A 17,422-nucleotide genomic window follows, 5' to 3' on the forward strand; every position below is an offset into this window, starting at 1 on the left:
TACACCAAGAGATCCAATTTTATTATTTCTTAGTGGCTTAATATGAAATCAAATCATTTTAACAGACTAAGAATGTAATTTTCCTGACTAAATGGCTGCTACAGCAACTGGGAGTGAAAGCTAAACCATGTTTTTCCTAGTCTTCACATCTCTGTTATTAAGAAACACTTTCCACCAGCAGTTGCTTAGTAATTGCACTGATGCACAAATCTTAAGTTTCCTCTTTGTATTTTGCCTTATTGATGCTGATGACATTGTTGTTCCTGCAGTTCAACTCTCTCAGCTTCTTTGAGCAATGTAAGTTGTAACTCATGTCAGAACATTTAGAACCAGGACCACTTAAAAGGGGACATTAATATCAGTCCAAAGGCAACACCTGAGCACAGAGGAAACTGAAAACCATCACATTTTGGCTCACTCATGGGAGTAACAAGACAATAGCTCCCAGAGTCCTGGTGCCATAACACCACAATGAAGTCACCAAATCACATTGGTAGGTACCACACACAGCTGTTTGGGGAGGCAGCATGTTTGAGTGCAGGGAAAATGAGAGCACAACCACCAAGAATTTCAAACCTTGTGTCTACATCCAGTTTCTTTTGAGCCAACCCACAGAAGTGTTAGCTTACTTTAAGACTCTGAGTTAAGTCGACCTCTTCTCTCCAAATCAAAACTAAACAGATAGAGTTCATCCTCCCACCAAAAAGACAGGGACAAAACCGCATGAGGTTTCTGTCTCTCTGCTTTATATAGTTCTCCAGTGCTGTGTGCAAAGCTGGCTGGTACAAGCACAATACATTCAGAGTTATATGTGAGGGCCTTGAATGCATGATATGAAACAAAACAAAACCTCCACCCCTGTAGACAGAAACAACACAACTGTCTTATTATTTAAGGTTTCCTAATGTAACAAAAATCAATAAACATCAATAATTATGTTTTAAGGCCACAAGGCCATCATACAGGACAAAAGAGGCCTCTAGAACAAGACACAGGTACAGACACAGGCAGTTTGCTCTCCCACAAGCTAGACCTCACGATCCTTACCAGGTCATTCATGTTATGATTCCTTCTCTTCCAAGTCAAATTTGTATTCATTTTTGATTATTTTTATTTATGCTTTTCTAATTAATTTAATTAAGTTTCTCAATTTCCCTCAGTCTGTGTTTAAATGGTTTATAGCTGTGAATTGTTGGCTCTTTGGGGTCACCATTGGGGTTCTCTCATCTTTCTGCTAAAACTTTTCAAACAGGAAAAAATGAAAGGGAACAGAGCTTGAAAGTAACACAATTTTAGACAGAAAAATTCTATGGTATATGAAAATTCAGTGTCTTAACTACAACCACAGGCTGAAGCCAATACAGGAGGAAAGTTCCTGCTCAAGAGATTTAAAACAGAGCTGTAAAAAGACAGCTATGAAAGCAGGAGATTGACACAATGCCATAGAAGAGGAATATGCCATACAGTATGTCTAAGTCACTAAGGAAAGACAACAGCACAAAAAGATTCTAAAATCAATAGGTGCAGAGATTGATTTGATTTTTTTGACAGAGAGGGTTTGGTTCCTTGTCAATGGAAAACAAAAGCAGATTTTGCACAGGATGCATCTACACTGGCACTGAGTTGGAGTTAGAAGTTCAACCTACCACAGAAGTACATTTCAGAAGCCAATGCTTTAATCAGGCCTGCTTCTGCTGTGTTTCACACTACAAGGCAGTCTTCAGGAGCACAGCTAATACACTCCAGCCAACACTGGGCATTCACAGGATCATTCTGATTGCAAGCAACATCAGAGGGTCTCCGGTCCGACCTCCTGCTCACAGCAAGATTGGCTCTGAGGTCAGGCCACACTTCATACAGCCTCATCCAGCCTGGACAAATACCAAGGTTGGAGACTCCACAGCATCTTTGAGTAACCTGTGTCACCACCTGACTGTCTTCACTGAAAGTTTCCATTATACCCATGCTGAACCTCTTGTTTTAACTTATGGCCATCATCTCTTCCCTTTTGCTCTGCAGTGCTGTGAAGACACTGACTCTATCTCTGTCTCCTCTGTGAGGTCTCTGGAAGCACTAGGTGCTGCTGTCAGGTCCCCTCAAAGCTGCCTCTACTCCAGACTGAACAAGTCCATCTCCTCTGCTCTATCCTCAAAAGAGAGTTTCCTCAGCTGAAGACATTTTAGTTTGTCAGAGCTGTCCCTTACTGGGAGGAGTGGTGGTGTGTAGGATCTTGCTTATCAATCTGAGAAATTACTTTCCTCAAAGAGACTGAGTTCAAAGCACCAGGTGAGAGCTGATACAGTGTAACCCCACACCACCACATAGCATGCAACCTGGTTCTCAGCATCAACTATCTCACTCTGCAGTCTTGCTCTCACTGAGCTATTTTGATTCCAAATGCAGGAACAGCCTTCAGGCTCTGACTTAGGCTTTCATTCCAGAAAACAATCCTATTACAGCACTGTTTACGCTTATACACAGATCCAAGCACAGGTGTAAGCATCTACTGTGTGCTCAGCAAATGCCTAAATACTTTTCCCCAGTCAGGACCTTATTTCTTATTACCTAAAGATCAACTGCATATTCTGTTGTGCCAAGGTAATATGCCTACATAATAAAGACACCCTTTCATAGGACTATGTAAAACCCAGAAATTAAATACCTTGCCTTAGCTTACAAAGAAACAGTGCAGCACAGCCAGAAACACAGACCTCCAAAGATTCAGATGAGTGTTTTCATTATGATGTCATTCATTCCCACACTCTTTCTGCTAGGAAGACATATGGGCAGACGGACAATATATTGTAAGACAGCTGTGAAATGTATTCCAATGAGGCAAAGTTGAACCAGTCGAACAGCTCAGTATTGATTTATTTCATGCAAATAGATTCTGTCTATGGATAAGCCTGCAACTTAGGTATAAAAAATTTAGCTGCCCAATATTATTTTTCACACATGGGAAACAATAACAGAAAACATCTAAAGTGTTAATACAGTAAGAATGCCAGGTTTTCAAGCTATAAATCATTACTTGTAAGAGCAGCATGTAATTCAGAGATTAAATGCAATTTTTCATTGCTTTCAATTTACTAGGGCAGAAAAACAAAAGATCATGTTTCAAAGAATGACTATTTAATTATATTTGTTACTGGCTGACATTCATAGCATATAACTTGATAACATGGCACCGTGAGGCTATCAGGTATCTGATCACAACCTGATTAAATACTCTTCTGTCTACAACAGTGAAGTCAAGCACTCATGTTTTCTTTTGCGCCGAAGAGCTCTCATTCATACCCACACAGCACCCTCTTCACAGCTGATAGATCTAGCCATGTCCTTTCCAGGCTATCAAAGTTCAGCCAAAAATTGATGCAGTAATTTGCTGTACTTTAACTCCCAAGAACGTGATTTCAGCCCCTATAGACCAAAGCCAAAAAAATCTGCCTAGAGGCAGTAAACAGAATATGCATTTGTTATCTTAGGCCAACAACAAATAGAACAATGAAGGTTTTGAACAGGGGCTAAATGCAGATTATCTAGATGTCATTTAAGGACCAGTTTGGATTTAGCATCAACAGATCCAGAGGACATAGACTCAAGCTGCACCAAGGCGGGGTTTAGGTTGGATGTTAGGAAGTTCTTCACAGAAAGAGTGATTGGCCATTGGAATGTGCTGCCCAGGGAGACGGTGGAGTCACCATCACTGGAAGTGTTTAAAAAGAGACTGGATGAGGCACTTGGTGCCATGGTTTAGTTGATTAGATGGTGCTGAGTGGTAGGTTGGACTTGATGATCTCAAAGGTCTTTTCCAGCCTGGTTAATTCTGTTCTATTCAGGAAACTGGAAAGGTGACAGGATCAATGTGCATGACAAATATGACACAGGCTGTAGAAATTAATCCCTGATTCTACTGTAGTGGTCATATCCTCGTTCAGAAGACTGTTTAATCTAGATTTTGAAATATCTCACTGAAAGACAGCACACCACTATCTTTCAAAACTATCTTCTGTAAGTAGTTACTGCTGTTATTAGCCTGAGCCTACTAACCTTGTGATTTTTAGACCATGTTTAAACAGTCTCACTTTAAATTCAACCAGTTTGAAGAAACCTCTGTTAAAATTTAGGTCCTTATGTAGTTACATGCTTATCATGCTTCCTCTTAACCTTCTCTTTTGTGAGGTGAAGAAAATAAACTCCAGATGTTTCTCATTCTATAGGTTTTTTTTAATATTTCAGGCACTGGCTTCTCTGAGATCTCACCATTTCCCCAACCTTATCTGCCACATCTGTTTGTATATTCAATAATTCTATCAATCCTTTTGATCCTGTCAGAAAAATCCACTGCAATAGTTCTTCGTCTCAGGCTGCGCCAGGGGAGGTTTAGGCTGGATGTTAGGAAGAAGTTCTATACAGAGAGAGTGATTGCCCATTGGAATGGGCTGCCCAGGGAGGTGGTGGAGTCACTGTCACTGGAGGTGTTCAGGAGGAGACTTGATGGGGTCCTTGGTGCCATGGTTTAGTTGTTTAGGTGGGTTGGACTCGATGATCTTGAATGTCTCTTCCAACCCGGTCTGGTCTGGTCTAGTCTAGTCTAGTCTAGTCTAGTCTAGTCTAGTCTAGTCTAGTCTAGTCTATTCTATTCTATGTTGTCTCCACTGACCACCCAGGTCTGGTCTGGTCTGGTCTGGTCTGGTCTGGTCTGGTCTATTCTATTCTATTCTATTCTATTCTATTCTATTCTATTCTATTCTATTCTATTCTATTCTATTCTGTTCTGTTCTATTCTAGTCTATGTTGTCTCCACTGACCACCCAGATCTTCTTCAAGGTCTGTATCTCTAAGGGAAGAGGTCTCAGTCCTAAAATTCTATTCTAGTATTCTTCTTCTTCCTAGAAATTTGCATTGCTGCCTATCTTAAAACAGCTTTATTTGTCTGAGGCCAACTTAGCAAGGCAGCTTGCTTCCATGCTACTATAAAAACATGTCACACTTCCCAAGGAACAAATCCCATGGGTCCACTAGAAACATATACTTAATCAGAAGCTACTGGTTTGGGATGTTCCTGTTATTGAGGTTTGGGTCCATTTAATCTGTGCCACATTTATTAATTAAAGAACTTAAAAGCAGACTTTTCAGTGTATTCCATAGATGTATTTACATATCAGAATCTGCTCTGATAAAAATACATGCAAGCACAGAGCTCACTACACCTACTTTCCACCAAACCACACTGGTTAGCAGTCTATTCCTTAGTTCTTTATTAATGGCATTCCACAGCTCAGTGACCCTCTTGGTCTGCTCTTAGAAATTTTCTCCAAATTACCTTTTCTTTTTTCTCTCCAATTACACACCTAGTTAACAAGGATGGTTAATAAACCTCAGCAATCACAGGGATGAAATCTTTTACCCACCACCATGTAATATGGTTGGATCATTTGGCTTTCAACTAAACACAGAAGCATTACAGTTATTGAAGCTCCCTACCTTTCCTGCAGTAGAAAAAGACAACGGAAGCAGCTCAGCCTAACGAGGAGCGACAGCCATGGGCAAAGCAGCTTCTAAAGCAGCTTCTGACATACAGAAAAGCTGCTCACTGTTCTTAACTCTGGTTAAGAAGTCAGCCACTGGCCTCTTTTTCCACCCATATTTCCTCTTTCTTTTAACCGTTGGGTTTTAAATCATCAACTCATACCCCTTTTATGTCTCACCAAGACTCCAACACATGCTGCGGTGGGTTGAAGTTTTCCCCCCAACATTAACTTTTGCCAGACCAACTCAGTTAGAAGCAAATGAAGCTGTATTTACAAGGAAAATCTACACTCTACAATGGAATGCAATGACTACATACTAAATATACAGTATTTACAATGTTATACATATATTGACAATTAATAGACAGCATAAGGACCCCCTGGCCAAGGATCAGGGGAAGCTACTAGCTTCTCTCTCCCTACCCCCTTACCCACCTCTACAAAAGGAACAAGAAAAAGGAGCAGAGAAGTTGACTTAGCCAAAGCCAGCCAATAAGCAGGTTATCTCTCCCAAGGAAAGCAAAACAGCTGAGACCAAAAGAGAAGAAAAAAGGGAAGAATTGCTAAGGTACAGCTCATCTTATTCCAGATATTTACCCAATCAATTTCTTTAGACTAATCTTTTGTTTTCCTTTTTACACCCAGTAGTGATTTGTTGATATTTTTCTACTTCTCTGCTTGAAATCTAACTAAATTTGAGAGGCATAGCCTAAAACCACCACATATGCAAAAAGAAATATTCTAACCTTTATATTCCATGTTTAAAGTTGAGGAAAAATAGTAATAAAATAGTAGTATGGCTCTCTAGTTGGTGAGGTTAGAAACATGTGAATGCTTCACATATAGATGTTGTAGGAGCCAAGGTTTTAGTTACAATAAGAAAATAAAAACTAATACAATAAAATAAATTTTAAAAGGAAGATGAGAAGAAAATAAAATTCAGTAATTCTGAAAACTGAAAGTTCTTTCCTGCCCCCACCTTCACCCCAGAAAATCCCCTTTTCTTTTTACTCTCTTCTTTCTACACATAAAAGAGTTCATTTTACTTTGTCCAGAGGCTTTGCTGAAATACAAAATATAAATAAATATATTTATATATGGTTTGTTGTCATGTTTCATATATTAATCTTACTTTCAGCTTTTTATTTTTTAAAAGATATGTAAGATAAAAGTCTCCTTCCTTTATTGTAGTGGTTTCAGCCTTAACTGGGAATTAAGAGCTCAGATGGGGGCAAGGCTGAGAATCTCTCCCCTGCTCCCCCATCCTCCCTCCCAACAGAGAGGGAAAAAAAAGGAAAGGGAAGGAGCAAATTCACCAAGCAATAATTTGGAGTCAGCTTGGAAGTAGAGAGGTAAAGAGTTTTCTTTAAACAATAACAGGTAAGGTTCACAAGGGCAAGGAACAAGGATGGATGGGAGGGGGGGAAAAAACAATACAAAACCAGTCTCTCTCTCTGAAGAGGCACAGAGGCAGCAGGGAGAAGGATCAGGCCTGACCACATGGCAGAAGAGCAGGAAGGCATCTGCAGTAGCTCTCATCCAGGAGAGGCAGAAGCCAAAAGGAGGCCTAATGACTGCAATGTCCTGCTTTTTATACCCTAGCTGGGCAGGGAGCGGGGAGTGGAACAGACTCAGTTTCCCAGGGGAGAAAACACCCTGCAGGGAGGGCAAAGCTCCCGCAAGCCCTCCACCCTGTTTTGTTTCTTTTCAGAATGGGCATTAACCCACCACATTTATATTAAATAACTTGTACAGATGTCATAACTGCTCACTTACATTAAACATATTTGTTTAGTTGGCAATACACTGAAGTTTTACCAGCCTAAAACTTCACTCGCCCCGCTTATTTGCTTACCCAAAGGCAAGAAATAGTTTCACTCAACACAGCTAAGGCAAATCTTTTTCCTGTGAAAATGTCCTGTTCCTCTAAGTCACCTGAAGCCTTTATTATTTAAAGGCTCAAGAACTCTCACAGGATTAGTTCAAAGATTTTAACACTGCACTGTTAATAATTGATCCTTTACATACTGATGTTGTAACTTGGAGCTACCAAGCTGTTCTATTTAAAAGCTGAGGCAATAGTCTGTCACACAACAGATCTTAAGGGTGGCCAACCTTTGGAACAAATCACTCTGTGGCCTGGAAAAATCTGGCTGTCATTTGTTAATACATTTTAGTTGGTAACAGGACTAGATACAATTTCTTGTCATTTTACTATGTCTTGTTATTTTAGTGGGACATAGTTAAACATTGTGAGCTGAGCGGATGTTGACTTGCTGCAACGAGTCCAGAGAAGGGCAACGAAGTTGGTAAGGGGTTTGGAACACAAGCCCTAGGAGGAGAGGCTGAGGGAGCTGGGCTTGCTTAGCCTGGAGAGAAGGAGACTCAGGGGTGACCTTATCACTCTCTACAACTACCTGAAGGGAGATTGTAGACAGGCGGAGGTTGGTCTCTTCTCCCAAGCAGCCAGCACCAGAACAAGAGGACACAGTCTCAGGCTGCGCCAGGGGAGGTTTAGGTTGGATGTTAGGAAGAAGTTCTATACAGAGAGAGTGATTGCCCATTGGAATGGGCTGCCCAAGGAGGTGGTGGAGTCACCATCATTGGAGGTGTTCAGGAGGAGACTTGATGGAGTGCTTGGTGCCATGGGTTAGTTTTTTAGGTGGGTTGGATTGGTTGATGGGTTGGACACGATGATCTTGAAGGTCTCTTCCAACCTGCTGTTGTTATCATTATTATTATTGTTGTTGTTGTTCTTGTTGTAACACAAAGAGCTGTTCAAAAGTTCACATCATCTCTTGAATGTTGGCATCGTTGCATTCAAGTGGTTTCCGCCCACATTAAAACAAAAATGGGCTCTTAAATACGCCTCAATAAATGGCACTGTGGCCTCCCACATCTGTCTTTTCTCAGATTTCACACCAAGTTTGTGTTGCTTGCATGCAAAATATGTTTTCATTATTATTATTATTAACTGCTCAGCTTGCAAGCAACTTGGTATCTGAGAATCCAACTCTAATAAAAACAGCACCAGCCCACAGAGCAAGATTATGAACTTCTAACTACACAATCAGTACACACATGAGAGCAATACAGAATCAAACTGTGCCCACTGCCATGGCAGTTCTGCTATGCTCAGGTGGACAGAGAAAAACTCCAACCAACACAAAGCAGCATTCCCAAATGAAAGATAAAACTGAATCAACTTATTAACACTTACTTCAATATTTATTTTGTTAAACCTGGAAATTGCATAGAAGAATGGTTACCATAAAACCAACAAATCTTAGTGACTTTAGAGCAAAAAGAGAAAGCTGTTCGTATAGAATAGAATAGAATAGAATAGAATAGAATAGAATAGACCAGGTTGGAAGAGACCTTCAAGATCATGGCGTCCAACCTATCATCCAATACCACCCAACCAACTAAACCATGCAACCAAGCACCCTGTCAAGTCTCCTCCTGAACACCTCCAGCGATGGTGACTCCACCACCTCCCCGGGCAGCCCATTACAATGGGCAATCACTCTCTCTGTGTAAAACTTCCTCCTGACCTCCAGCCTGAACCTCCCCTGGCGCGGCCTGAGACTGTGTCCTCTTGTTCTGGTGCTGGCTGCCTGGGAGAAGAGACCAACCTCTGCCTGTCTACAACCCCCCCTTCAGGTAGTTGTAGAGAGCAATAAGGTCACCCCTGAGTCTCCTCTTCTCCAGGCTAAGCAGCCCCAGCTCCCTCAGCCTCTCCTCATAGGGCTTGTGTTCCAAACCCCTCACCAACTTTGTTGCCCTTCTCTGGACACACTCCAGCAAGTCAACAGCCTTCCTAAACTGAGGGGCCCAGAACTGGACACAGTACTCAAGGTGTGGCCTAACCAGTGCAGTGCACAGGGGCAGAATGACCTCCCTCCTCCTGCTGGCCACACTGTTCTTGATGCAGGCCAGGATGCCATTGGCCCTCCTAGCTTCCTGGGCACACTGCAGGCTCATGTTCAGCCTACCATCAACCAGTACCCCCAGGTCCCTCTCTGCCTGGCTGCTCTCCAGCCACTCTGACCCCAGCCTGCAGCGCTGCATGGGGTTGTTGTGGCTGATGTGCAGAACCCAGCATTTGTTTTGTTTGTTTGTTGGGGTTTCTTTAATATCTTAACATTTGGGTTTAGAGATCTATTCAATAATCTCTTCAAGCAACAAACTATATAAACAACAATACAAACCTCATCTGCAGAGCTGATGTTTACTTTACCGGTAGGGAAACTGAAATATATAGGTTTAATATTACTTATTTAAGCCAACACAGGAAAAGTGCAAATGGCATCTGAGGCAGATTCTGAGCCTACAGGCATCAAATAGATTTTTCTCAAATGAATTCACAGGCCCTTCCATTCCAACCCTTCACACACGTACACAAACACAGGGAGAGGTAAAGGTAATCTTAATTTAACTAAAAATGTCGTTTTGACAGAATTACAACACAAATTAAGTTAGTTAATGCTGCTTAAAAGTAACATTGAAAGCTGTGAGCTGAAATCCTAATGTCTATGTCAATAGGAGTTGCACTGCAAAAACCAGTAGTGTTTTCCAGAGAAAAGTAGAGGAGAAAGGACGATGAACATGCACTTCATCTAATCCTGTGGCTGCTTTTGGTTTTGAAGAGATGATACCTCTTAAGAATGAGAATTCATAATCTAGACAAGTTATGGACTCTTGAGATGTCTTAATGCAGCCACTCTTAAGGGAAAAAATTAAGTCTTATACACCAGATCTGACAGAAGGCAGAAAAATCCCACTGCTGTCTGTGCCTGACCATGTAGATACAGGTACCCACCAGTACTCACGTCCTCAGCAAGCAAAGGGTACAGCTCCCATCAAAAGCTGCTAGGTTGTCTCAAAGAGCCAGGTAGAGGTCAGGATTTGGGGCAGTTGTGCTATTAAACCCTTCAGTAGGATAAGCAGCCTGGCATGGAAGCTCCCTTTACAGCACTAATGCTGCAGCTCTGCCCTAACTGAAGTTAAGCATGCTGTTCAGCCTCCACCCACAGCTCCATTTTCTGATCTGGATGGACACCAGAACCTGCACACAGTTATTTCATTTTCTTATTCTTCACATCAAGAAGATGAGGCCAAGAACTCTGACTGCTGGAAAATTCTTAGAATACATTCAAGGGCATCTGAAGCTTTAAGCATAGCCCATCCAGCTGTTGAAGTGCAAGAAAAGTAAACAGTAAGCAAACCCTTGCCTCTGCCAGCAAGGCTGGACAGATGGTGCTGCTAAGACTGAAAAGGGATGCCTGTCAATCCCCTGTCAGTGTCCATTCCCCTTATCTTAATAGTGCTGCACTTGGAACATAACAGCAGCATTGCATGCACACAACAGCTTGAAAGGGCTCGGGCTTCCTAACAAAGTAATACTCTCTTGATTTATTTTACAGATCTCTCCACCTCTAATATTTCCTTCTTTGCCATTCCTCTGAACACTCCTCTCAGCAGCAACCTCTTCCCTTTTTATTTTGTTCCTATGCTGGAACACTCTTTACATGAGAGAATTTTATCATCCTCACCCAGCACTGCATTAAACCAACTGCACAATTACACTGAAATCTGACAAATTTCACCTCAAAGTGAAGAACTATTCAAGTGCTTCACTTAATAAAGAGCATAATACTTCATCAGGATTTTTTTCCCCTTCAGATCATTTCCTTTGAAATATGACACAAACTCTCTTCAGAATTAATGTATTGATTGATTTCAAACTACAAATACTATTTTCCACGCGTGCATTTGTCTTCCAGCATACCAAAGGGTTTGTGCCATTGCTGTGGTTTAACCCAGCAGGCAACTAAACACTCATCAGGTAGCTAAACACCCAACAGCTGCTCATTCACTCCTCCTCAGTGTGATGGGGGAGAGAATCAGGAAAGAAAAGAAGGAGAACACCGTGGGCTGAGATAAGAACAGCTTAATAAGACGTAAAAGGAAGGGGAAATAATTATAGTGATAAAAGACCACAAAGCAATTGTTCACCACCAATCAATGCCCAGTCGGTCCCCTAGCAGTGGGCTGCCACCCCCAGGCCTACTCCCCCCAGTTTTATTGTTTAGCATGACATCCCATGGCATGGAGTATTTCTTCAGCTCATTTTGGTCAGCTGTCCTGGTTATATGTGCTCCAAGCTTCTTGTGCACTCCCCAGCCTCTGCTGGTTGGGCAGCAGGAGAAGCTGAAAATTGCTTGGCTTAGTGTAAGCACTGCTCAGCAGCAACTAGAATGTCAGCATGTTAGCAACACTGTTGTCAATCTAAATCCAAAATACAGCACTACACCAGCCCAAACCAGAACAGCTGTATAGCATCTGCTTTTCTTTTTATTAACTGCATACAATTAGTTGGTTTAATTATTAATGAAAGCTTGATAAAATAAAGAAAATCTCTAGGACATCTTTTCTGTTTCTTGAATGGTTATACACACTATTCACTGATCTACTACCCTATGTTACAGTAACTTAGTATCAGTCAGTCAGGGTTGGGAGGGACCACAAGGATCATCTAGTTCCAACCCCCCTGCCATGAGCAGGGACACCCCACACAAGATCAGGCTGGCCAGAGCCTCATCCAGCCTGCTCTTAAACACAAACACCACTTACAGCATTATTTTATAAAACTATAAACCAAATATAGGAGATATCATACATTTAAAACACAGACTTTATGGTACAATGCTTACACTGCAGCATCTTCTGAAAGATTACCCCCTGTGACCTGAAGTCTAGCTGGTACAATGCTTACAGTGCAGCATCCTCGAAAAGATGCCCCCTGTGACATAAAACCTAACTGCTGTCATACCTCTACAATCACTGTTGTTTAATGTCTTCCAGGGAGGTATGGAACTACTGCATCTTGCAGTAGCAGGCCCCTGAAAACAGCCTCAGCTTGTTTGTTACTGTAACCACCCAAATACAATAAAATAACATTAAAAAAAAAAAGGGGGGGGGGGGGGGGGGGGGAAGTGGGGGGGAGTATAGCCATCTTTTCACTTTGAACATCCTAAGTTCACAGCATATCTTACTGGGAAGAGGCAAGAAATAAGGCTTCTGTTCATTTCTCCTTCATCACCGATGGGTATTTTTCTGAGCTTGGGTTATTATACAGAAAGAGAGATTATTAAGAAGCAAGATGGATCCCTTTCTGCCACTGTTGTGCTCCTAACAACAGCACATTTTCAGTTGAAAACTTGAAAAATGGAGTGTAAAAACATGCTCTGAATGCTTTATTCACTTTTCCCTTTATTGTTTTTAATAACATTTTACACATTTCAAAGGAGCTCAAATATATCGCTCTTGCTGGGCTGCCATTAAATATCCATTAATGCAGAATGCTTCTCACATCATCTACATCAGCACTGCTGCCCTGTCCCTGTGCTCAACTGGTAAAATTTATTTTGCTTCCAACACTTCAATAAGCATTAATTACATCACAATTATACCTCAGATCTTTATTTATGTTAATCCGTCTGATTTTCAATTTTTCTCCACTTGCAGAAGGAGAGGATAACAAAATGTGAGACTCATGAAGGAAACCTAATTATCGCATAGATGCCTTGCAAGTTTCCACAAGCCTTAGAGGCACTGCAAGACACATCTCATCTAATCCAAACGTCTCATGAATGCACAAAAACATTTTTCTGATCACACTGAAAACTGTGCTCATTTAAATGGCATTCACACATGGATTTAAAAGTTGTGGCCTATGGACACTTTCTGAACAGTTTTGCTCTTCACCAGAAACAGTTTTGCAAGGAAAGTTTATATTAAGGTTACAGGTTATACTAACCTTAAAAAAACAAAACCAAGCCACCACGCTATTTTCTGAAAGTTTTGATTTTAAAAGGTTCCTTTTTTATGCCCAAAGATATTTATCTTGAAGAATATCTTGAAGGCTGGGGAGGGACTTCTCAGGATAGCAGGCAGTGATAGGACTGTGAGGATTGTGGTTACAGGTTGGACTCGATGATCCTCGAGGTCTCTTCCAACCTTGGTGATACTGTGAGGACTAGGGGGAATGGAATGAAGCTGGAGGTGGGGAGATTCAGGCCGGATGTGAGGAGGAAGTTCTTCACCACAGGAGTGGTGAAGCCCTGGAATGGGTTGTCCAGGGAGGTGGTTGAGGCCCTGTCCCTGGAGGTGTTTAAGACCAGGCTGGCTGAGGCTCTGGCCAGCCTGATCTAGTGTGGGGTGTCCCTGCTCATGGCAGGGGGGTTGGAACTAGATGATCCTCGTGGTTCCTTTCAACCCTGACTGATACTATGATACTATAACTATACTGAAGAAACTGTAAGACAGGGATCCATAAAAGATGATCCATAAACTTATAACCTTTATAAAAGCACTGTTTTTTCTACAGTCACTCACAATCCAAACAAAATTCTGAGCCCATGTGCAAAACACAAAAATCTGGATGAAACAACATATGCTCTCATAGCCTTCCATAAATTATTTTGTTATTCTAAGTAGCCATTTTCAAGCCAATGTAGAGACCTCAAGTACTACCACACATTCCACTCCAGATGACTTTTTCATTACTGATCTACCTATCCATGTAGCAGACTTCTACGTTTGGTTTAGACAGAATGGAAACACATTTGTGCCTAGTAGTCTTCTAATCTACTCACATAATGAATTCAATAAATCCAGAATGATTCAAAAATTTAGAGAAAAAATAAGAACTGCAAAACATACAAAACAGGAAACAATAAGCATCAGCTGCAGTAGGAAGAAAAAGATTTAAGATGAGGGAAAAAGAATGAAGATACAACTGAAAACTACTGAATGTGAAGCAACAAATAGTTAAATTGATGAAAATGTTAAGCAAAGACTTGGAGAAAATCTGAAGCAAAAGCAGAGAGGAGACATTTAACTACAGCTTTCCCAAAAACCTAAGAAGGAGAGGATTGTAGGAGAGTTCAGTAACCAAGGCAAAAAAAATCAAGTATCAGAGACTTGTCACATCTGCAGTTAAAAATATGACAAATGGACAAAGATCTACAGCAGTCTGCTTGCAGGAAGGAAATTAAAACAAAGCAGGAATGAAATAACTAGCATTATTGCAGAAAGGAAAGGAAAAGATTAGGTAGTATCTGCCCCACATAGTAACAGTATATCTTTTTCATGGGTCACTGAAAAGTGAATCTTCTGCTCACAAACCATCTTAACATGAAAAAGGAGACAGTGCTTGTCTCTGCTTGGATGAGGCCAAAGAGCAGGACTCGATTGATTTTCCTAACTGCTCCTATTACAGCTCACACTTTTGCCTACCTCAAATGCAACACTGAATGTTGAGCAAGTAATAACCTGAACACATCATCTACTTCCCCTTCCCCCTAAACATCTTCAGCATTTGTTAGAGAACGTATGCCAAACACCACTTTTTGTGAAACAAACCCTTTCACTGAACTCCGCTTTAAAAAATTATACTAAACTCCTAGCAGATTTTAAAGTTGTAAATAAAGATCCACCAACAACTGGTACAACAAAGCATCAGGCTTTGGTTTATCCAGCTACTTAACAGCAGAAGTCTTCCTGTATGCAATGTAGTTCTGAAAAGGCAGATGAATTTCATTACCTTATTTCACAATATATTGAAGTATTGTTCCTCCCTGAGCAATCCATATCAGAGTATCTATAGAGAGAAATGAACTTACCCTATGTTTTTCCTTTACTTTCTTTCTGTATTCTTCTTTGTCAAATTTGTCCTCTTCCTGCAGTATCTCTCTTGCTTTATCTAAATTGATACCAGCGCCATCATCTTCTTCATCTGCCTTCACCAAACTGGATTTCTGCACAGGTGGCCACTGCTGCACTAACTGAATTACATGCCAGGGAGAAAAAGAATGGTTAGAATAATTTTTCCCACGCCAACGTTTTGATGCCCTAAATATTCCAATACAGTATTTTTCTAGACTAAATTTCCAAAGGAAACAAACTATTGCACAATACAAACTCTGATACCTTATTTAACATCACATTAGGTCTCCATATGACACCATATGACTGTTTAATGGAGTCACATGAACTTCTTCCCTTGTTTTAATCTTTGCCGGATGGGACAAATGATTTATAATCCTGCTAGTCACTTTGGGAGAAAAATGGTGTTTGCTTTCAATGAATGACTCTCCAAAATATATGCAAGTGAACAAAACTCCAGTAAATCTAAATTTAGACTATGTTTTATTGTAAACAATCAGTCCTGCAGTGGGCAGTAGTGTCCTCCCTACTCTAGTCATGAGGTCTGTGGTGACAGGCTGGACTCGATGATCTTTGAGGTCTCCTCCAACCTTAGTGATACTGAAATACTGAAATATTCCAACCTATTAACCGAGAGAAAAATGAGATTAGCCTTCAACACAGTGCCTGAAAAATTGTGAATGTAAACTCATCTTTTGGAGACGTAAGGAGAACGGACGTGGAGGGGTTTACGGGCTGTGGCATGAAAACCACTTCAGAAACATCTGATGCTTCAAGTTTGACTTAGTGGGTGACGTGCTGAACACATCCATATTCCCTGAAGCATCTGAAACTCTAAAATGAAGCCAAAGACCACACACACACAAAAAATATTCCCAATTCATTTTATGATCTAATACTTTACACTCATGGTATGAGCAGACATCACCTGGAGGTAGTCTCTGCAAAATCATTCTTGCTTAACTCTCAAAAAGAAACTGTATGGCAGAAAATTGGAATGGGCTGCCTGGGGAGGTGGTGGAGTCATCATCAATAGAGGTGTTCAGGAGGAGACTTGATAGGGTGCTTGGTTGCATGGTTTAGTTGATTAGGTGGGTTGGATGATAGGTTGGACACGATGGCCTTGAAGGTCTCTTCCAACCTGGTCTGGACTCCTTAAGGCACACAGGGTATTATTCACCTGGGTACTGATAAACCCAGCCTGCTGTTTCCAGTTCCTTTTTGTAAAAGGGAATTTGTGCACTTATTATTTGTGTCATGGTTTAGTTGTTTAGGTGGGTTGGATTGGTTGATGGGTTGGACACGATGATCTTGAAAGTCTCTTCCAACCTGGTCTGGTCTGGTCTGGTCTGGTCTGGTCTATTCTATTCTATTCTACTCTATTCTATTCTATTCTCTAAAGAGATAAATTTCTTTTTAGAGCTTTATTTTACCAAAGAGAAGTATGTGAATCAGAATGATAAAACTTTAAAGCACCGTTGTGCAGAGCTCAGAATAAGTGAACTCCTTTATTGCGCTACCTTTCTAACTATAATCTTTGTGCTATTCTTTTGCTTCATCCTCAATCCTTTTGAATAGACAAAGCATTTGCATATGTATTTGAAGATGAGACAACAGCTTTTGAGTATCTAAAAATATCTGAAGACATAATTTCCAGTCAATTGGGCAACCTCTAAAACCTTTTCAATTTTGTCTAATGTCAGTAATTACACGGCACTACTCCCTTCATCTGCAATATAAAATGCTTTATTTGGTCACAAAAGCAAATTATACATTTGTAAAGGTGAACTCTCTTTCAGTTTATGCCTCACTGAAATTAATCCAGAGTTAAAAAAAAAAACAAACTACTTTTTTCTTAATGGTTGAAATGGCAAAACAACATGCACAGTATCTGAAGCTGTGGAATCAAGTGTCCAGCTCTGGGCCCCTCAGTTTAGGAAAGATGTTGAGTTGCTAGAATGTGTCCAGAGAAGGGGAATGAAGCCAGAGAGGGGTTTAGAGCACAAGCCCTATGAGGAGAGGCTGAGCAAGCTGGGGTTGCTTAGCCTGGAGAAGAGGAGGTTCAGGGGAGATCTTCTTGCTGTCTACCACTACCTGAAGGGAGGTTGTAGCCAGGTGGGGGCTGGTCTCTTCTCCCAGGCAACCAGCACCAGAAC

The 17,422-nt window shown here is 41.0% G+C and overlaps 1 protein-coding gene across 1 annotated transcript in view; it reads right to left on the minus strand.

Moving 5' to 3' along the window:
• Window positions 1-17,422, minus strand: part of DDX10 (DEAD-box helicase 10) — a 211,764-nt gene that overhangs the window by 69,022 nt on the left and 125,320 nt on the right. The window contains exon 15 of the mRNA XM_068144608.1: window positions 15,224-15,385. Coding sequence (XP_068000709.1) covers window positions 15,224-15,385 — 162 coding nt within the window. The remainder of the gene's footprint in view (window positions 1-15,223; window positions 15,386-17,422) is intronic.

The sequence above is a fragment of the Melanerpes formicivorus genome, unplaced genomic scaffold (assembly GCF_026170545.1).
Source record: "Melanerpes formicivorus ecotype bairdi unplaced genomic scaffold, bMelFor1.0.p_v2 SCAF_1, whole genome shotgun sequence".
NCBI classification, from domain to species: Eukaryota; Metazoa; Chordata; class Aves; order Piciformes; family Picidae; genus Melanerpes; species Melanerpes formicivorus.